The 21,645-nt window shown below is 55.6% G+C and overlaps 2 protein-coding genes across 3 annotated transcripts; both read left to right on the forward strand.

Moving 5' to 3' along the window:
- The first annotated feature begins 76 nt into the window (after positions 1-76).
- STARD3 (StAR related lipid transfer domain containing 3) lies at positions 77-18,539 on the forward strand. 2 transcript variants are annotated; one of them, XM_049860353.1, is made up of 16 exons: positions 85-167; positions 9,558-9,622; positions 10,229-10,501; positions 12,080-12,157; positions 12,651-12,728; positions 12,847-12,900; positions 13,306-13,423; positions 13,601-13,699; positions 13,935-13,990; positions 14,368-14,460; positions 15,142-15,204; positions 15,362-15,457; positions 15,838-15,917; positions 16,012-16,116; positions 17,290-17,383; positions 17,838-18,539. In XM_049860353.1, exons 3-16 carry the CDS (start codon positions 10,280-10,282, stop codon positions 17,940-17,942), a joined length of 1,341 nt encoding a protein of 446 aa, XP_049716310.1. In that variant the 5' UTR covers positions 85-167; positions 9,558-9,622; positions 10,229-10,279; the 3' UTR covers positions 17,943-18,539. The 2 variants fall into 2 exon arrangements, with proteins under 2 accessions (XP_049716309.1, XP_049716310.1); XM_049860352.1 differs by lacking the exon at positions 9,558-9,622 and having other exon boundaries at positions 77-167.
- Positions 18,540-20,010: 1,471 nt separating this feature from the next.
- TCAP (titin-cap) lies at positions 20,011-21,602 on the forward strand. The gene is made up of 2 exons (XM_049860354.1): positions 20,011-20,419; positions 20,661-21,602. The coding sequence occupies exons 1-2, from the start codon at positions 20,310-20,312 to the stop codon at positions 21,052-21,054; spliced, it is 504 nt and encodes a 167-aa protein (XP_049716311.1). The 5' UTR covers positions 20,011-20,309; the 3' UTR covers positions 21,055-21,602.
- The last annotated feature ends 43 nt before the right edge of the window (positions 21,603-21,645 follow it).

Consider the following 21,645-nt stretch of genomic DNA (forward strand, 5'->3'; position numbering starts at 1 on the left):
TGAGCCGAAGGGGCGGGACTGATGGCCTACGCAGCCCTCGGGGGCGGGCTCAGCGGCGGAAGTGGCGGTGCTGGGAGGTTCCCTTCCGCTCAAAGGCGCTGCCGGGGCCGCGGAGCTGGGCTGCAGCTGGGGCAGGAAGAGCCGGGGCCGTGGCTGACATGGAGCAGGTGGGTCCTGGAGCGGTCTCGGGGGCCGGGGTGATGGCACGAGGGCTATCCCGTGCCGGCAGATCCCGCCTTCCTGCCCAGTGTCCGTTCTTGGCTCCGTCCGACCCTTCCCACACCCCCCGTGTCCCAGGTTCCGCCCCCTTCCTCTGCTTGGCCTCGCTCCGCCCCGCGCTTAGTTGGGGGGCTCTGGCGCTGACCCTCCGCGGCGCCGCCCATGCGAAGTGCAGCACTGAGGAGGGCCCGGGATCGCCTCCCAGAGCCTCCCGCTTAACTGTTACGGCAGAGGCGAGGGGAAGGTATCCGGATATTAAGGGGCAGGAGTTGGGTATGGGGAGGGATCAGGACCTGCGAATGAGGAGGAAAATGTTTACACATTCCGGTAGCTCTGCGTTTCACTGTCATCCGAAGCCTCCCCCAACTTCCTTTGGAAACCGTAATGAATGACTTCCTTTGTTGTTGTTGTGTGTCATGGAGTCGATGCCGACTCATAGCAACCCTTTGGACAATGTACAACTGCCCCGTGGGGTTTCTTAGGCTGTAATCTTAACGGAACAGATCGCCAGGTCTTTTCTCCCGCAGAGCATCTTGTGGGTTCAAACCACCGATCTTTTGGTTAGCAGCCGAGCGCTTAACCATTGTGCCACCAACCAAAACCCATTGCTGTGCAGTCGATTCCGACTCATAGCGACCCTATAGGACAGAGAGTAGAGCTGTCCCACAGGGTTTCCAAGGAGCGGCTGATGAATTGGAACAGCCAGCCTTTTGGTTAGCAGCCGAACTCTTAACCACTGTGCACCAGGGCTCCTTAATTGATATCAGAAGGGCCCTTTAAAATATCTTTCTTGAGTTCTTTGAGGGGCCTAACACCAGTGATAACTCATTCCTAATTGATCCGTGCTTCCGCCCACCCCCCCAATCAGCATCCCCTGGTTTTCTTCCTAGGGTTCTGATAGTACCTTCACATTCTCCTCTTTTACCCAGCCCCTCGTAGTGTACACTGAATCTGGACAATCACACCTACTCCCAAGGCTCCGGCTTTATACCTTCTAAAAATTTGAAATGCCCAGATCGGCATCTTCAGTGCAGCCCTTCCCTGGAGCCTCAGGCTTGGCCATCCAGCTGCCTGTTGGACAGCTACACTTCCCTTCACATGGAGGGCACCTCAAACTCAACTCTGTCCAAACCTGAGCTGCTCTATTCCCCTGCAGACTCGTTCTTCCTCTGTGATTCCATTCTAGCCAGAAACCTGAGAATTATGTTATACTCTCTCTTCTCCCTCAACTCCCACATCTGAAGGGTGACCTAGTCCAGCTGACTTCGTGAACTTCCTTCAGACCTGGCCCCCTCCCTTCATCTCTTCTGTTACCATCTTTGTCCAGCCCTCTCTCACCAGGGTGACTACAATAGCTTGCCAGCAACTTCTGGTCATGATTGGTTCCAACCCAGTCTCCAGACTACAACTCTTATAATCCTTTTAAGACACAAATCTGATAGTATCATTTCCCTGCTTAAAACCCTTTAATGGCTCCCCATTCCCTGTGTGAAGAGGCAGGCAGGCTGAATCCTTACACAGTTTACGAAGCTCTCTATGATCTGACCCCTTCCCTACCAATCCCCTCTATACACCCTAAGGTTCAGTAACACAGTGCTGCAGGCTGTGCCTTGCCCTCACCTTATTATTTCATGGCTCCATGCCTTTGCATGTCTAGCTCGTCTGCCAGGCTAGAGCTACCTTCTTTATCTGCCAGGGTACCTGTTATTGTTATTGTTCTTCAGTCCTCTGCTTAAGCAGCACCCTCTCTGGCTCCCCCTCCCCCTCCCCACCCAAGGGTAAGTATTTTCCCTCTGTGTCCTCTCAGTACCCTGTTCATAAGAGTATGTTGTTGTTCCTTGCCATTCAATCAGTTTCAACTCATAGCAACCCCATGTGACAGAGTAGGACTGCCCCATAGAGTTTTCTAGGCTGTAATCTTTATGGGAGCAGTTACCCAGGTCTTTCTCCTGTGGAGCTGTTGAGTGGGTTTGAACCACCATCTTTTGGGTAGCAGCCAAGTGCTTTAACCATTGTGCCACCAGGGCTTCTACAAGAGCATAGTGGTTGGGAAAACAGACTCCTGAATCAGCCTGCCTGGGTTCTGATACTGTTTTGTGACCTTGATGAAGACAATGCCTCAGTTTCCTTATTTGTGAAATGAAGATAGTAATGTATCTACTTCACAGGGTTGTGAGGAGTAAATGAAATAATAAATAATAGCGCTTAAAGTGATGCCAGGCACATGAGTGCACAATCAATAAATGTCAACTATTATTTTGTACATAGGAACAGTATAGCACACTGGTTATTATTTTTAATTTCATAAGCTGCTTGAGGACAGCCGATGTGGCTTACTTCTTATTGTACTTCAGAGCCCTAATATCTGTCTCTTTGTCAATAAATAAAGTGCCGGGTTAGGGGTCATTGGGAGCAAGATATGATTTTATCAAGTGAGAATTCAAGGGTGGAAAAGACCCAGACCTGATGTCAGTCTGCTCAGGAAAGTGAATCTGGAAATGGGTAAGTGTTACATCAAAAAAAAAAAAAAAACACTGAATGGAGATGCTGTTGAGTTGATCCGTAACCAATGTCAACCCCATGTGTGTCATAGTAGACCTGTGCTCCATAACGATTTCAATGGCTGATTTTTAGAAAGTAGATCACCAGGTTTTCTTCTGAGGCACTTTGGGTAGACTCTAACTGCCAACTTTTCAGTTAGCAGCCAAGCACATTAACTGTTTGCATCACCCAGGGATTCCAAATGTTACATGGCAAGTATTAAATTCTAGAGAAATGTACATGGAGCCCTGGGAACCCCAGAGAAAAAGGCCAGGGGCCACTTCCCAGTGGAGCTGACAAAGAGGATGAGTTTACCAGAAGGAGGTAGAGGGCTGGTGAGCTCAGAGAACAGAGAGCTGGGTCTTCGGAAAGGAGCTCTGGTGGGTGGTGGTACGGTGGGGAGGGAGGGGAGATGGGGCTGGGGTAGATGGGAGGGCAGAGGCAGCCTCTGCTGAAGCTGGTGATGGCTTGCCTGGCCATAAAGTATCCCCTAGATTAGGAGCCAGTGAGGACCATGCCCTGGGAGGGCCTGGAGACGTAGTGCCTGGGGGAATGGTCAACATGAATGGCTTTGGGCTGGGCCTTTGTTCATGTTGATTTGCCTGCCTGGAATGCCCTGTCCTCCTTGCCTCCAGCTGGTAGATGTCGATTCTTCTTGGCCTGGGTCAGATGGCTCCGTCTCCCTGTGGCTGGCCTGACCTTACCCACCCCAGCCTAGGTCAGATGCTCTTTTCTCTGGGAGCCCACAGTCCTTTGTTCGTTCCTCCTGGAAACCACTGATCACAGCATGACACCATGTAGTATTTATCTGCCAGCCTTCCTCACCAGCCCAGAAGCCCTGATGGACCAGAACAGGGTCCTGTGTCCCCAGAGACCAGCACAGTATCTAGCACACAGCAGGCTCTCAGTAAATGTGTGTTGTATTAATCTGAGCTTTAGCACACCTGGACTTGCCTGGGGAGGAAGTGCAGGTGAGACCCACAGTCCTGGGCATTGGGCAGTGCAGACTCGTTCCTTTGAGTGGTAGAGACTGTGGGCTTTATTGTAGAGATGAGGAAGCTGAGACTCAGGGGAGATAAGGTCAGGGTCCCTCCAGCAGGGCTTTAAAGTACTGGGTCCTGACTTTGTGTTCACAACTGTCTCCCAGAAACTGCATGGGCAAGAGTTTGAAGAGGTGTGGGACTTAGGGTAGAAGGTGGCAGCCACCACATTAGTGGGATGAGGGATGGGGAGGGCATCCCATCTGACCAGTCATGTGTCTCACTGAACTTTCTCTGGCTGGTCCTGGCTTTTGTCCAGTCAGGGCTGGCACTGGGAGAAGTATATGTGGAGCACACCTCACCCCGTGGGGGCCTTCCCTTGAGTGGGGTGATGGCATGGAGATCTCTCCAGGAAGTAGACTAGCCCTTTTCAGACTGACCTTGGTAACTTGACCTCAACAGCCCCAAGTTTTACCCAGCAGGGGTGAGGGAGGGTGGAGCCGGACTCGCAGCCCCTGACTAGGCCAGGGGTCCAGGGGTCATAGGATCACAGTACTAGGGGCTTCTTGACATTTAATGGTGTGTGGCACCTGGAGAGGGAGGAAAGGAGGGCTGAGTAGATTGCATTTGTTAGTGTTTTCCAGAGATTCCTGGGCTGGGAAGGGGGTGGGTATGGTGATGAATTTAGCCTGGCCATTCCTCTTTTACTTCTCCAGAAGGAAAGGAGAAAAGGCAGGGCTTTGACTTTGAGATCTTACGTGTTGCTGCCATGCCCCCTCTCCTTAAAGTCCCACTTCTGCAGGGAGCTTCCCAAGCCCTGCTATGTTGGGTGGGTTGGGGTAAGGGCCAATAAGCCTGTGCGCCAAGGCTGATGGTATGGGCCACTGAGCCCTGAATTATAGATCTGTCATCATGGGTCAGCTTCCTGAAGCCAGTGCCCATCCCTCCATCCAGCAGTACTGATGGGGCCCTCGTTTTGGGCAAAGTGCCATGCTGGACATACCTGGTCTAGCCCAGGACCCTGCCTACCCAGGGAGAGTAGTAGCAGTAATACCAAAAAAAAAACAAAAAAACAGACCCACTGCCATCGAGTCGATTCCAACTCATAGCGACCCTGTAGGACAGAGTAGAACTGTCCCATAGGGTTTCCAAGGAGTGCCTGGCGGATTCAAACTGCCAACCTCTTGGTTAGCAGCCATTGCACTTAACCACTGTGCCACCAGGGTTTCCAATAGCAATAATAATAATAAAAATAACCAAACCGGTTGCCGTCGAGTTGATTCCAACTCATAGCGACCCTATAGGACAGAGTAGAACTGCCCCATAGAGTCCCCAGGGAGCACCTGGTGAATTCGAACTGCTGACCTTTCGGTTAGCAGGCGTAGGATTTAACCACTGTTAATTAAATGTTTAGCATATGTTATTCTAATCTTTTAAATAGGTCTGTGAAGTGGGTGCTCTACTATCCTTGTTTTATAGATGAGGAGACCAACTCAGATTCAGTGGTCTGGAAAAGGGCACATAGCCTGATAAAGAATGGCCTTGGGCTCTTGACTCCAGGTTTGATATCTGACCCCCAAACCTGTACTGTTTGCCCTGTCCCGGAGGTGGACACTACAGATTCACAGACCAGCTGCAGCCTCAGCCTTGGGGCTTGAGAAGAGATGCTTCTAGGCTCAGGTCTAGCTGTGTAGTAAGGGAAGTGCTGACTCAGAGTCCTGAGATTCAGGTTAAGGGAGCCCTGGAGGATGAGGGAAGACTCTGCCCAGGAGCTGACATTTGAACTGGACTCTGAAGAGAGAGTCAGAGTTCTCCAGAACGAGGAGGTTGTTCTAGAATGATGAAACTAGGAGTGGAGGCACAGAAAGTGGATGGCTGTGTTGTGTTGTGTCCTTGTGGTTGGTGTGACTGAAGTGGAGAGTATAGGGGTGGGGAAACATCAACCTCCATAGCAAGAGAGGAGTGGTCTGAGGCTGTCAAAGGAACCTAGCTCGCCTTGAGTCTTTCCCTGCAAGTTAGGGCTCAGGGAAGGGGAGGGAGCTGCCGCCATGCCTGGTGATACCCCGGAAGTTGGTTCCACTTTGCTCCCTTGTGGGGAGAAGTGGTTGTTGGAGGCAGCAGGGAGAACCAAAGCTGGCCAGGTGAGAGATGGTGGTTGGGCCTGGGTGGGGGTGGTAGAGAGAGAGAGGGAACCAAGCTGTCCTGACTCATGATACCAGCTTCCTCCTGCTGTGTTCCCCAACCTGGGACTCCATCCAGAAGTCCCTATTGCAAGTGGGGCTGGTACTAGTGTTTCCTAGGGTGAATAAGAGAAGGCCTGGGGAGGGGGTGTGAGGGCCGGGTTCACCTCTCGCCCGCCTCAGGAGAGGAGGACTCCCTGTGCTCGGAGACCTCACCACACACTTCTCTTCCCTGGAACCTAGAATGGGAAAACCTCCAACTCCTCTCTTCCTCCCTCCTCACACATTCCCAGAGCCTTAGCAGCTCAGCTTCCGCAAACACACCCCATGTCAAGTCTGCAGCCATCCCAGGCCGACTGCTTCACACCACATGCACCCTTTTCCTCCTGACACCTCAGAAGGCTCTTGGGAGGGGGCTGGTGACAGCAGGCAGTGGACTTGCCAGGGGGTCTGCTTTCAGGGAGCTGGGTGGCAGCCTGGCTGTCTCTATCTTCCCACCACACTTCTGGCCCCATTAGGCAGAAGCTGTCATAACTGTTCTGCTGGCAGCTTCGGACCTTCACCCTGCCAGTGCCCCCTCCAGGGCTAGGAGCTGGAGTTGACCAGAAAACCAGACTGAGATGGTTTTCCCCTCTTACACTCAACTGAAGTCATCTGAGTGCTTTGTCATCTGAGTGCTTTTCAAACTGCGCCCAGAGAGCCACCTCAGGGGTGACACTGGGGTTTGACTAGTGGGGCTCTGTGTGGCCCCCTTCACCCTCACCTGTTGTGGGAATTGATGTCCCCCTCACCCCCACACTCTCCACTCCAGTCACCATATTGTTGTTGTATTTTATAACTTATTTATATATTTTGTTGTTGAGAATATGTACAGCAAAACATACACTAATTCAACAGCTTCTACATGTACAGTTCGGTGACGTTGATCACATTCTTCGAGTTGGGCAACCAGTCGCACCCTCCTTTTCTGGGTTGTTCCTCCCCCGTTAACATAAACTCACCAGCCCCTAAGGTTCCTATCCAACTTTTCAAGTTGCTTTTGTCACTTCGATCCCGTATAGATAGTTCTTAAAAAAAGCATCATGCTCTGAGGCAGACATTCTTTATTAGTTAAGCTAGGCTATTGTTTGGCATCGTGTTGTTTTATATATTGAGGTTCTAAGTAAGGTTTTATGTTTTTAAAGGTTTCCTCTGCTTAAAAAAAGAGGGGGGCTTGAAAAGTACTGACCGTTTCCCAGATAAAGAAATGGAGGTTTGATGAGAAGCGATTTGTTCAGAGTTACTCGGAATTAGTGACTGCCCCAAGAGTGGGGTGCAGCACTCTCGACTCCCTGATCAGTGCTTTCTTGACTTCACGAAGCTCTTGCTTGGCTGGACCCTGAGTGCCTTCATTGGGGTGTATAGAGCCCTCTTTGTTTTTCCGACTCTTGGCCAGCTGTCCCCATCCCTGCTTGGCCCCCGCACTTTCATCTTCAGCACTCCCAGGCTCCCCCAACACCTCTGCTTGCAGCCCCCATCTGTGTCTCTCGCTTGCCAGGCATGTCTGGGTGTTTGAGTGTCAGTGCTGTTGCCACTCTAAGTGCGTCTCACACACAAGCTGCTGCCACCCAAGTCCTGTCCCCAGGGAGGGAAGGAGAAGAACAGGGGAAAAGACAGACAGACAGACATAGGAGCAGAGGGAAAGTAGGGAAGCTTCTGTACCCAGCAGCAAGACAAGAGGGGAAGAGAGACAGGGCAAGAGATAGAGATGAGAAGAGGAGAGAGAAAGGTGGGGGGCAGGGACTGGAGAAAGGAGGGAAGAGACTGATGGGGGTGGAGAGAAAGACTCAAAAATGAGAGACAAGACGAACAGAGACCCAGAGAGGGGAGAAATAAAGACAGACAACGAGAGGGGATATAAAAAGAGACAAAGAAGAAAAGACAGATGGGAAAATGGGGTAGAGAGATGGAGATACAGAGGAGAGGAGACAGGTCTGGCAGGAGACAAGAGGGCCCATAGAGACAGGAAATGTCACGTGCCCAAGAGCTGCGGCCCTATCACAGTGAGGGATGCGCCAAGCATGCATCAGGCACCAGATCCAGCTGATGGATGTTGGAGGGGGGGGTCCTGATGCTGGGGGCCTGTCACATGCCCTCTTCTAACTTCCTCCTTCTAGAGCTGGACTCAGCTTCTCCTTGATACCCTCCAGATGAGCTTGTCATGGGGATGCAAAGTGTTTGGTTTTGGGGGTAGCCTTAGGCTGCTGCTTCTGTGTCTCCATTCCCAGCCTCTGCTGAGGACAGTCTGCTCCTGTTCACTGTGGTGTGCAGAGGCAGAGGGATGGACAAGCTGGCTTTCTCAGAACCTGCTGGCCGTACACCAGGGGCTTGTGTTGGACCTAGAAAGGCAACTGGCCTAGGGAGAAGTTGACATAGCAAAAGTGCGGACTGGTCAGGGAATCAGGGAGGACTGAGGAGAGGGGGTAGATCTTGCCAGGATCAGGGACAGACATCTAGGGCATCCCTTCTACTAGCCCCCAAGCCTGCTGCCTGGTGCTGGGGTATGAGACAACTCGGGGAGACTCTTGATGGAGCCTGAGCTCTGGAAGCCAGGCCCTGTTGTGCTGGGGTATCATTGTACCCCTACCATCTCCTCTCTGGCTCTAAACTGATCTTTCCTTTGCTCGCCTCCCTTCCTTCCCACGCCAAGTCTTTCCCCTGACCAGGCCAGGCCTAGAAGAGCAGGGGACAAGGCCTTGTAGGGCCCCTTGCCCGGCATATCGGTGGAGCAGAGACCTCAGGCTTGGAGGCTGTGTGGTTGGAAAGGAGTGCTCCAGGGCCCCATTTGTCTTCAGGGTTCAAGGGAATTTCAACCCTGTGGTTGAACAACAAGAAGTGGTTGCCCTTTCACCTCTCTGTGTCATGGTCGTCTTATATTTAAAATAGGGGAACTTGCCCTGTGCGGCCATGAAACATGACTGTGGACATAGTGTTTTGTGGGCAGCGAAACACTGGACAAGCTTTGGGTGGTGACAGGTTCTTACCCTCTTTGAGGTTTGTCCTGTTCCTTTCTGCTTCGTAACATGGAGCTGAGGGCCAGGAGACCCTCTGGATCATTCACCAATGCAACAGTTGATTATGAAGTGTCTGCTATGTGCCAGGCCTTGTGCTAGGTAGTAGGGAGACAGGAGTGCCAAGTCAGGTCAAGCCCCTGCCCCTATGGAGCTTACAGTCTAGTGAGAGAGAGAGAGCATAAACAAGATCAAACAGTGAACAAGATCATTCAAGGTAGTGATGAGGTCACTGATGAAAACAAAGCAGTGAAATACACTGTCTAGCTCTGGCTGGGGGTCAGCAGGTGGGAGACGCTCTGAGGAGAGGGCTCCTGAGCTGCCAGTTCAAAGGACCGAGGCCCCGTGGTAGGACAGGGCTGGCATGTCCAGGGACCTACAGGAAGGCCAGAGTGGTGGTGGTGGGGAGACAGAAGCCTGCCACGTAAGAAGAGCTCGGCAGAGGCCACACACACCCCGGCCTAGTCCTATAGCAGCCCTACAACGTGGTGAGGAAGGTGCTTGCTACCCTGACAACAGAGCGGTGAGGGGGAGGTCTTCGGAGGGTTGTAAGTGGGAAAATGTCAGGATCTGATTTATGTTTTTAGCAACGTTTTCTGGCTGTTATGGGGAGAAGTGGTTGTTGGAGGCAGCATGGAGACCCACTGCCTGGGTGAGAGATGGTGATTGGGCCTAGGGTGGGGTGAGACAGGGAAAAGGGACCAAGATGTCCTACCTCTTTTTCCAGCACCCTTCCATCCCCTGTCCCAGCTGGGAGCACACAGAGACACTGCTCTAGAGGTCCCTACCAGTTGCCATGGATTAAGTGGGGAGGGAATGTGGCTTTGTGCATGGAAAACAAAGAACAGAGCTTGGGGCCCTCTTCTGGAGGTGGGGGCAGGCCCAGAGGCTGTTGACAGGACCCAGAGGCTAAACCACAGGGCTGGGCTGGGCAGGAGCAGGCTATGCCCCAGGCATCAGGGAGGCAGGGGATGGATGCCCAGCAGAGGAATCCCAGAGCCCTCCAGGATTGGCCATGGGGCCCCTGGGTTTTGGGGAGGTATGAGGAAGGAGGGGAGAGAATGGGAGGGCTGCAGAAACCCCACCAGCCTGGGAAGTCAGGCGGGTGGAAGGAATTTAGGCAGAGAGCGCCCTGGGTAGGGGTGTTGGGGTAGGTGGGGCCTGGGAGCTGTGTGTGGAAGGAGGGAAGGAGCTTAGCAGGGGACCTTCAGGACCCTGCTGTGCATGACCTGACCCAGCTACTCTGCCTCGCTCCCAGCCCTGCCGCTGAGGCCCTGCCCTCCCCGCCCTGAGGTGGGTGCCCACCAGGATGAGCAAGCTGCCTGGGGAGCTGGCCCGCGACCTGGAGCGCAGCCTGCCAGCTGTGGCCTCCCTCGGCTCCTCGCTGTCCCATAGCCAGAGCTTCTCATCGCACTTTCTCCCACCACCTCCCGAGAAGCGCAGGGCCATCTCAGATGTCCGCCGCACCTTCTGCCTCTTTGTCACCTTTGACCTGCTCTTCATCTCCCTGCTCTGGATCATCGAGCTGAACGTGAGCAGGGGCGAGGCTGGGGGAACAAGCTGAATTGGGGGGTCACCTGGACCTCAATCCATCTGTCAAATGGGAGGGCAGCCTTCCCGTGGGGTTGGTACCTGGGTAAAATGAAGAATGGCATGATAAGAGCAGCTGTTCGTATCTTCTGGCTGAATAAAATGAGGCTCAGAGGGGTTGAGTACTTGGCCAAGACACCTAAACAAGTCTGTGAAGGAGACAGGGTTTGAACTCAGATCCTCTGGCTCCCAAGTTCACACTCTTGACCCCTGCGCCATACTTCTCTCTAGTGGAGACACCTGGGAGAACCCTCTGGTTGAGCTGTTAGACTGTTGTCTTCCTTCTGCCCTGCATTACTCTCTGGCTCCAGTTCATTCATAAAGCATTTTTTGAGCCCCTGCTAATGTACCCAGACACCGTACTAAAAGCATTCAGGAGCAAAACAGTAAAAACTCGCAGTTCCCAGTGGCTCCCAGTTCAGTTCTCCCTCCCTGTTTTGGACCTTCCTTCGGTGGCCCTCCCCCTACCCTGACCTCTCCAGGTTTGGTGAGATTCTGTTAGCGGCCTGCAAAGATGGAGCTGCCTCAGAGTGAAGGGTCTGTAGCCCCCTGCCCCTGGGCAGTGCTTGGCCCACCCTCAGGGAACACCGTCTAACTAGCAGTGGGCCTTGATCTGCCACTGATGGGGCCAAGCAGGGCGTGCCAGACTTGGTGCTGTCCCAGCTCATCCTCTGTGTTAACTTGTGACCTCAGAAAAGCACTTGGCCTCTCTGAGCTCTTTTCTGCCAGTTTTCCTTCTGCAGAGTAGGCTCACCCTGAGATCTGGCTGGCAAGTGACCTTTCTCCAGGTCTCAAGCTTGGGTGTTAGGAAAACGATGACTTTGTGAAAGAAGTGAGGAGGTTGGGGAGGGGCCTGGTTTGGGGCAAAGAGGGTACCTTTGATCTTGGGCATGATAAGCTGGAGGGAAAGGCAGGGTGTCACAGTGGAAATGTGTGGGTAGCTGGGACAGGGACGGGGGCAGTGCTCACTCACCGCCACATCTTCTCCAGCAGTGTGATAAATACTGCCCATTAAGCACAAACCTAATCAATTGATTTGCCACCTGGGGGTCCGTCTGACACCGCGGCCCACCCCCGGCCCCATAACCCCAGATGGGTTGTTAGCTGGGAAGATGGAGTACCACAGTGGTGGGAGGGTGATGAAATTATACAAGTGGCAGGCTCCCAGCACCCCGTCTTCCAACCCTTCCTACCTGCATCTGCGCTGTGAGGGCTTGGCCCATTGCCTCCCCTCTAGAGCCCCCAGGCCCTCCTAGCCTGCTCCTTCCTGGGCAGTGTGCCCATGAGAGGTGGTACTTGGACCCAGCTCTGCCAGTCTGGGCTACCTGGACTCTCAGAGGAATGATTATGCCTGGGCTCTTGAACTTGGGCTGAGTTCTCTTGGGGACTTAGGGCCCCAGAGGGTGGTGGCTTAGCATGTATAGTGTCTCTTCCAGATCTTACTCTTCCCTTACTTCCCTGCCCCATCCCTGATCCCAGGGGTTCCGCCTGCATAGCTCTTTCTGTCTCCCTCTCCTAGACCAACACAGGCATCCGGAAGAACCTGGAGGAGGAGATCATCCACTATAACTTTAAAACCTCCTTCTTTGACATCTTTGTGAGTGACCTTGGGGGCCCTTGGGGTAGAAAGGGAGCAAGGAAATGCTTGTTTCTCTTCTCTCTGCAATGACATATCCTAACCTGATTGGGAGACTTGGTTCCCTTCCTTAGGAAGCCCCCAGTCTCAAAAAGGACCCTAAATGAGGCCACATCTACAGACAGCCCCAAGTGGGAGGGGGAAGACAAGATTCCTTGTCTATGAAGGTCATATCCAAATTGTCCCCATAGAGACAGTGACTCAACCATGTGAAGGGAACCTGGGGCAGCAGGACTGGAGTGGTTAATTGGGAAGGCTTTCAGGAGGAGGTGGCTAGGAGAGAGTCCAGGGGGTGCCCTGTGCATAGTGAAGCCTCCCATAAGAGGGGTGCCCTCCACCTTCCATCATGTGCACATTGGCATGCAGAGGGCTGGTGCCTGCAGTGGGGGAGGCCAGCCACCAGCAGTAGGTGGGGGGTTAGCCTCCTGTGATGGGTGGTGCCCCTCCCTACCAGGTCCTGGCCTTCTTCCGCTTCTCTGGACTGCTCCTGGGCTATGCTGTGCTTCGGCTCCGGCACTGGTGGGTGATTGCGGTAAGATGCCACTTTCCCGGCAGCCCTTGGACCCTGGTGGCACGGGTGCAAAGGATGGGATGGAGAAGGACTCACTCTCCAGTCTCTGCTTTCCTCCCTCCCCCCCACCCCTGGGCAGGTCACCACGCTGGTGTCCAGTGCGTTCCTCATCGTCAAAGTCATCCTCTCTGAGGTCAGTGGCTCTGAGTCTGCCAGGTCTTATGGGCATCTGCCCTGAGGGCTGGGCTTCTCCTAAGCAGGAACCATTTCTAGAATTTGGGTGTCTGCCCCTGTTGTCAGGGTTGGGATGAGAAGGGATCTTGTCCTTTGATATCTCCAAGGAGTCGCCTTCACTGGCTTCCCCTACGTGTCCCCTACAGCCCCGAGAATCAAGTTCTTCCTCCAGCCTAACCTCAGTTTATTCTGCTGCCGAATTAGTTAATCCATCTCAGAGGCATGTACCACAGTGGGCCCCCAAGCGGCTGGTACCAGGAGTGGGGTGTATGCCAGTTTGGCTGGCCAGAGTTGGTAGCCCCAGGAGGAGGCTCTGCGTTTAGGGGTGACTCCCTACCAGGGAGCTCACCCCTTCTCCCCACAGCTGCTCAGCAAAGGAGCATTCGGCTACCTGCTCCCCATCGTCTCCTTTGTCCTTGCCTGGTTGGAGACCTGGTTCCTTGACTTCAAAGTCCTACCCCAGGAGGCTGAGGAGGAGCGATGTGAGTGCTGGGATGTGGAGGGGTGCGGAGAGGGTCAGTCCAGCCCCGACGCAGGAGAGTTTCAGGCATGAGAGCAGCTCTGAGCCATCTTGCCAACTCTGAGCAGCCTGCAAGAACCTTAGGGTGTCCTAGACTGCTAAGGTCTGGGATAATGGCTGCCTATCTCTCTTCCCCCAGGGTATCTCGCTGCCCAGGCTGCTGTTGCCCGCGGACCCCTTCTCTTCTCTGGTGCTCTGTCCGAGGGCCAATTCTATTCACCCCCAGAATCCTTTGCAGGTGAGGGCTCATGGGTGGGGGAACTGCCTTCAGGGAGGGGCTTTATGAGGAGCAGGTAGGCTGGGTCTGTTCCTTCTATTCCTTCTCCTGTGCTCCCTGGGGAAAGCTGGCAACCCTCTCCCACACACACTTTTATCCCCCAACATCCTTGCATGCACTCACGTACCCGAACCCCTCTGCCTCCTCACACACTCTCCCCACCCCTTCCCATTGTCACTGGGGCTTGTTTCTGTAGGCTCTGACAGTGAATCAGATGAAGAAGTTACTGGGAAGAAAAGCTTCTCTGCCCAGGTACTTGGCCGCCCACCACCACCCTACCCTGGGAATAGACACCCCAGAGAATGGTCAGTGCTGGGCTCAGCCAGGGTGGGCAGGGGCTTCCCAGCAGAGAATAGACCTCTGCTGCCTGAATCCCGGTCAGTGCCAGTGTCCACCCTGTTATTGGTTAAGCGCACTGGTCTGCCTCATGGCTGGGACATGGGAAGCAGCCACAGCCACAGCTCCTGGCCTCAGAAGCCCCCCAGGGCCCAAGGAGACCAGTCCAGACCCTGCATCTAGTGGGGTCAAGCTCATCTTGGAGGCGAGCGGAGCTTCCAGAGAAAGCAGGACACAAACAAGGCAGGATGTGGGCCCCAGCCTGACCCCTTCCTGCCACCATCCCTGGCCAGGAGCGGGAGTACATCCATCAGGGGAAGGAGGCCATGGCTGTGGTGGACCAGATCTTGGCCCAGGAGGAGAACTGGAAGTTTGAGAAGAATAACGTAAGAAGCCCCACTCCCACCTGACCCTCCCGTGTATGCTGGGAGTTTTCTGTCCCGTTTCTGAGACCTGAGAAATAAGCCCAGGGATTGCACAGGCTGGAGCCAGATTCCCTGCCGCAGGAGAAGGGCTGGGCCCTGGGGTTGGCCATTCTGCAGGAGGCTAGACTGGATTGGATAATATCCATGTCCCTCTCCTGCTGCCCCTGGGGTCCTCACCTTCCTTCTGTTCTCTCTCTGGGTCCAGGCTTTGAGGGGAAGCCAAGCCTTTGCCCTGTGTCTAGTGTTTTGCTTCATGATCAAAGCAACGTTATCTAAAAAGATGGCAGAGAGCTTGGAAAACAGAGGGAAAACATCCCGATCCTGCTCGGCAGCCCAACCATCCTATTCCCTGGCCAGTTTCTCTGGCAGCCCTCATCGGCATGGAGACACAGCGCCTCGTGCTCGCAATCACAGCTGTGCATTGCTCTTTTAACTTGATAGCAAAACCCTTTCTTTCCTGGTTGCTGTACATTTGTCAGATCCACTGTTTTTTAATGGCTGCTCAGATATTCTCCACCCCCTGGAGTTTTCCACCCTGAGCTCTCAAAAGCCTCTGCCCTGCCTGTCACCCTTTCCTGCACCACCAGCCAACTCCCCATGCCCTCCCCCCACCTCCCTGTCACCCTTCTATCCCTGCCACAGGAATATGGGGACACAGTGTACACCATCGAGGTTCCCTTTCATGGCAAGACATTCATCCTGAAGGTGAGTGAGGGAAGCGGGTGTCGTGGAGCCTCCTGCCCTGGAACTCCAGGAAGGGTCCAAAGGGCTCTCTGCAGGTCCTCCCCACCCTAAGAGCGAAGGGCTGGTATGTCCAAGTGGGCCATTGGCACCACCCAGCCCTCCACACACCCTGCCCTAGACCTTCCTGCCCTGCCCTGCGGAGCTGGTGTACCAGGAGGTGATCCTGCAGCCTGAGAGGATGGTGCTGTGGAATAAGACAGTGACTGCCTGCCAGGTAAGCTGAGCACTGGGGCCCAGCCTGGCCACTGCTCACGGCAGAGGCAGAGTGACATGGAGGATCAGGACACAGCTGTCCCCCAGCGCAACCAGTTACCCTCAGGGGACCTGGGTCACATCACCGTACCACTCTGTGTCTCAGCTTCCCTATCTGTAAAACGGGGCTGACGTTAATAGTGCCTCCTGGGGAGGGTCAGGAGGATGGAAATAAGGGAATGTCCATAGAACACCTAGCCCAGGGTCCTCAAATGGGCAAGGTTGGCTCTTAGTAGAGGGATCTGGCCAGAGAGACAGCTGGCCCGGGGGTGTCCTGAAGTGCTGGGGCCCTGGAGTCTTCTGGAATGGGCTGTGCCTCACATCTCCCCCCATGGCCCACAGATCTTACAGCGAGTAGAAGACAACACCCTCATCTCCTACGATGTGTCTGCGGGGGCTGCAGGTGGTGTCATCTCGCCAAGGTGAGTGCCCACCAAGTCCCCTGTCAGTCAGCCCCTCCTGGTTCCAGCCCTGGATCTTGGGCGTGGTACCCCGATCTAACTCTCCCTCCCCCAGGGATTTTGTGAACGCCCGACGCATTGAGCGGCGCAGAGACCGTTACCTGTCATCCGGCATCGCAACCACCCACTGTGCCAAGCCCCCAACACACAAATACGTCAGGTGAGCCTGGCCTTGCCCGCGGTCATCTCAGCCCGCCCCTCCCCCGGGAACAGCGAGAACAACACTGGGTACAGCATGTACGGCTGGGCGCTTTCTCTCACTGAGTCCATGTTCTTGTTCCCTTCCCACTGGGCTTTGTCCCTCCTGGCCCCTAATCTTGCTAATCTTGCTGCTCTGTCTGCTGGAACTGGCGGATAATGACTGGAGCCAAGCGTCAAGTGCTGGAGGGAAAGAGTGCAGTGGGCAGTAGGCCAGGGTAGACCATGGGGAGGGATCGTCCAGGGAAGAGGACTGGGAGCCCTGAGGTTGCACTGGGGTGGTTGACCTGAGCAAGAGGCTGAGTTCTGGGGCTTCGTCTTCCTGCCTGAGACTTAGGTCCTCCCTCATCCTCCTCGTTCTATCCCCTTTGCCTTGACGTTCTCCTGGAGTGGCTCCAAAGTGCCCCCAAAGATAAGGAGTTCCAGTCTTCCTGCTGCTTGCACTTGGGCATCCCCCCCAGTTCTCCCTGCTGTCTAATCTTAGGCTATAATGCTGCATATACCTCCTTCTTCCCCACTCCCTTCCTTCGATTCCAGCAGAGAGCACTGCTCTTTGAATCTGAAACTGGCACCACCACAAACTTGCTGGGTGACAGGGAACAAGCTTGTTTCCTCTCTGGATGTCAACTTCCTTATCTATAGAGTGGGCTGAAGGGTGCTCACTGGAACTGTGGGGAGAATTAGATGGCCTTGGAATTTGAAGCATACTGCTCAGGCCTTGAGCCCAGGCTGTGGCTGCCTGCTGAGAAGGCTACCTTTGCTGGAGCCCACCTGCATTGCACTGCTCCCTGACTTGGGCAGGGGTGAGGTGTGCCAGCCCGGCCCACCCCCTCACAGTCAGAGCTGACCCTAGAGTCCTTGTACAGGGTGTGGATGACGGCTGGGAATGTGGTGAGCTCCCTGCCACCGGGGTGTGTTAAGCATTGGCAGGTTGTCTAGGAGGATTTGAGCCTCACATGGTGGGGTGGAGGTTCAGGGGTATATCCTGTGACCTCCAGGATACTTGTTCTGAGCTCCTGACCCAGAAGATCCCTTTCTGCTTCCACCCAGTACAAGCTGGGCCAGGATAGGGGTGAGGGGGGCCTCAGGCCTTGGCCAGCTCCAAGGTCCCACCCAGTGATGCCCCTCTCCTCAGGGGAGAAAATGGTCCTGGTGGCTTCGTCGTGCTCAAGTCAGCCAGTAACCCCCGAGTATGCACTTTCATGTGGATCCTCAATACAGATCTCAAGGTGGGGAGGCAGGCCAGGGTACCAGGGGCGGGGGGCTGGAGGCAGGCGGGATGAAGGGGCCTCTGCTATCAACTTAATCACTATGTGACCTTGGGGGCTATCTACCCCGTTCAGGGCCTCCCCTGCTCTCAGCGTCCTTTCTCACTCTGAAATTTGGGGTTGGGTGCTAATGATCTTCAGCCCTGATATTGCCGAAGGGCCTGTCTGTGCCCCCCTTTCTCTCCTCAAGATTCCCAAGGCCCAGGCAGGGCAGCAGGCTGCCAACCCAGCCCCGCCTGGGTCTGTTTGGGCACAGCATGTTCTTCCTGCCAAGGGGTGGGGGTGGCTGGCCCAGGCTGGGTTCTGGAGCTGCACCTGCAGTCTGGCCCAGCGCACCCCCTGCTGGTGCCAGTTGTTGAGTGGGAGACTCTCCTGAGGGCAAGCCATTGTGTAACTTCTTCCTGACTTCCCCCAGGGCCGCCTGCCCCGGTACCTCATCCACCAGAGCCTCTCAGCCACCATGTTTGAATTTGCCTTTCACCTGAGGCAGCGCATCGGGGAGCTGGGGGCCCGGGCATAACCATGCCGTTTCGCCAACCCTGCAGGCCAGGGTCCTGCCACCACAGCCTCCAGAGCCAGAAAGGGAGCCAGCCAGACTTCCCCATGCCCACCGAGGCCCTGGCCTCATGAAGTGGGAGGAGAAAGGCCCCTCCCATGGCAGCGCCTTGGCCTCAAGCTACCTTCCACCCAAGGCACGCTGTGCCTGTGAGCCCTGTCATTAACAGGGCCTGGACCTGAGCATTTGGACTCTGCTGGCTGAGGGACCTGAGTTCCGTCCTGCTGATGTTTACATGGCATCCTTGCCTCCTGGGGGAAGAATATCCATTGTCCCTGCCATTGCCAGGGGCAGGGTCTGGGTTGGGAGCCTCAGACTTGGCGGGGTGGGGGTGGCAGGGCCCTGAACAGGACCAAGGCCAGGACAACCTGGGCTCCTGTGTTATGGTTTTTTTAGGATTATTTAAAGGGTCTGGGACCCTCTTCACATGCACTTGGAGGGGAGCAGCGGAGGTGGGGTGCTGGCAGTGAATCTCTGCCTCTTCTAGATCCGCCCCTCCTCCGGGGCTTCCTTGGGGATCTTTGTAACTTGAGCCAATTAAAAACCTGAACTCAAAAAACAACAGCCCCTCCCACCTGCCTCACCTGTTGAAACTAGGTGGGAGGGAGGGGAAGGGTAGCGCCCAGGTGTTGGGGAAGGAGTGAACACGCAGGGCCAGCTGCATACCACACACCCTCTCACTCACGGGTAGGCGGAGCCAGGGTAGGCGGAACTAGTGGCGATCCTGTTCCTGGAATCCTAGCATACCTTCCTGAAAGCTTCAATTCGGGGGATGACTGGTCAGAGAAAAATGCACCCCTTCCTGTGAGGAGAGCTCAGGTTGAGGTCTCCACCCACTAGGTGGACGTTGGGGGCAGGGAGAGACCGGGCAGTGCCATGCCAGTAGCGGGCCTTGACTGTTCATTCCCAGAGTCCTGAGGCCAGGGGGTCACTGAGGCTCCTCTGGGCTCCCAGTCACTGGGAACTCTCGGCCTCTCAGGCCCCTATACTGCATCCCCAGCAAGCACAGCATAGAGCCTGGGGTCCTGGGCCTTGGCCCTGCCCAGTCCACGAGGGCACTTGCTCCCCCACTCCCCGCCTGCCTACAGGCTTCCAAAAGCACCAACTTGCTTAGAGTAAGGGGGTCAGGTGGACCCTATTTTGGTCCTTGCTAGGTGTATGCCCCTGGGCACATTAATCGGGAGTAAGTAATCCTGTACCCAGGTGGGTGCCCATGGGCTTTACCCCATTGGGTGCTCTGCTGTCTGCACGAGGTCCACCTGCTGCCAGGTATCGCAGCTCCAGTCACTGCCTCTTCTGGTTTCCTTTGTTTTATCCTCCCCTCATCCGATGCCTTGCACACCAGCTGCTGCCCTTGGGCATTGGGCTCTTCCTGGCTCCCCGGGAGTGAGAGGCAGCCGCCTCCCAGGCTAGGACCTCGGAGCTGGCAGGCCCCACAACTGTTTTGGTCAGCACATTGTGACTAGAAAGTGGGGAAAGTGAGACTCAGAAAGGGTCAGGGACTAACCCACTGTCACACAGCCTGTTCATGGCCAATTTGGGACTAGAGCCAAGTCTCCTGACTCTGCCGCTTCCCAGAGCCCCTAGATTCCCATCTCACCCAATTTCACCCCACTCAGGATATTGGAGGTAGAGCTGGGGGACTGCCTCCGGCACCTGCCCCCTCTCCCCTGACTGGCCACAGGGAAAGGAAATACCCAGAAAAGTGGGTGCTCTAGGGTCCCAGGTGTGGAATTAACCTCCAATTCTACTGGTGTGTGTGGGGGGAGCGGGGGGAGGAGGGAGTTTGGTGCAGAAACCTGAGAACATGGTTGCACTGTCCCTTCCTGTTGAGGGGCTTGGCTGTTCAATGTGCCCTTGAGGCCAGGCAGAGGAGAGAGCAGTAGGGGCAGGATCTGACAGCCTGGTGCAGAGCACGGAGGGGGCATTGGTTCCCGTTTTTTCTTGCTGTGTACAGATAAGCCACTGCGCCTGGGCCAGGGGAAAGGGGTGAGGCAGAGGGCAAGTGCCAAGGTGGCACGGGGCTGGGCATGTGCCTGGCCTGAGATGGTGCCTAGGGAGGGTCGGGACACCTGGAGGTGTCATTCTGAAGACCACCGCCCCCGGGGGGGCAGCTTGATCTCTTCAGAAACTGACCTGTGACCTGGGGGCACCCCAAGCCCAGGTACCCCAGGCCCTGCCCTGGGCCTAGAGTCCCCCCATCAGTGAGTCTTGGCTCTGCTTATAGCATCTGACGCCAGAGGGGCTGAAAATAACCCCTGGAGGAGGGGGAGGAGGGGTCTATTTAAAGGGCCTGGGAGGAGCAGAGCCAAGAAGGAGTGAGGCGAGATCATGGCCACTTCAGAGCTGAGCTGCCAGGTGACCGAGGAGAACCATGAGCGCCGAGAGGCCTTCTGGGCTGAATGGAAGGATCTGACACTGTCCACACGGCCTGAGGAAGGGTGAGTGGGGTCCTGCCTCTGCTGCCCCAGAACACCTTCCCTGAGCCTTAAGAGGCCAGGGCACAAAGCCCTGGAGAAGTTTCTGGGGGCGAAGGCAGAGATAGAGCCCACTGGGGAGAGCAAAGGGGAACCCCTGCCCAATCTCCCAGGCCCTACAGCCCCAGGGAGCCCCCCAATTAGTCTGTGAGCAGAGGGCACCCCCTCTCAGGAGCTCACCGCCCCCTCCCCTATCCTTGCCCAGTTGCTCCCTGCATGAGGAGAACCTGCAGCGGCATGAGACCTACCATCAGCAGGGCCAGTGCCAGGCGCTGGTGCAGCGTTCCCCCTGGCTGGTGATGCGGATGGGCATCCTCGGCCGAGGGTTGCAGGAGTACCAGCTTCCCTACCAGCGGGTGCTGCCACTGCCCATCTTCACCCCCACCAAGCTGGGTGCCGCCAAGGAGGAACGCGAGGACACCCCCATCCAGCTGCGGGACCTGCTGGCACTGGAGGCGGCCCTTGGTGGCCAGTGTGTGGACCGACAAGACATGGCTGAAATCACCAAGCAGCTGCCCCCCGTGGTGCCTGTCAGCAAGCCTGGTGCTCTCCACCGATCCCTGTCCCGCTCCATGTCCCAGGAAGCACAGAGAGGCTGAGCAGGGCTGTGAGTCAGGCTCCACTGTGCCCACCCGAGGCTGGGCCCTTCCTGGCTAGGACCACAGAGGGGAGCTGCTGGCCATGGATGCTTTGTAGTTTGCCCAGGGTTGGGGGCTGGGGGAGGAGGGAGCCAGAGACCAGGACGCCTGGGTCCCCTGAGCTCCCAAAGGGAGGGGAGCAAAGACGATGGGCACTAAGAGTGGAGAGCTGGGGGCTAGCGCTGTCAAGTGCCCCCAGGCCCAGGAGAAGGGACAAAAGATGCTGGTGAGAGCAAGAGGTCCCTGGGAAGAGTGACCCTGGCCCAGGTTTCACCTTCAGAGAAGGCTGAGAAGTGTGTGAGAGGCATCTGGAATCCTCTGGGAAGGAGGCTTGGAGAATACCAGAGGAAGGGGGACGTGAAGAGGACAGAGGCAGGGTGGAGCCCCCAGCACTCTCTGTTAGCGCTGCAATAAATGCTCAATCATGTTTCAGAGTGTTGCCTCTCCTTGTGGTTGTGGGGGCCAGCCCATCGCTGTCCCCCATACCCACTTCTGGGAAGGGAACAGGCTCTGCATCCTAATATGGTAGAGCTAGCGAGTACACTTCATGCT

This window comes from Elephas maximus, chromosome 19, assembly GCF_024166365.1.
Source record: "Elephas maximus indicus isolate mEleMax1 chromosome 19, mEleMax1 primary haplotype, whole genome shotgun sequence".
In the NCBI taxonomy this organism is placed as follows: domain Eukaryota; kingdom Metazoa; phylum Chordata; class Mammalia; order Proboscidea; family Elephantidae; genus Elephas; species Elephas maximus.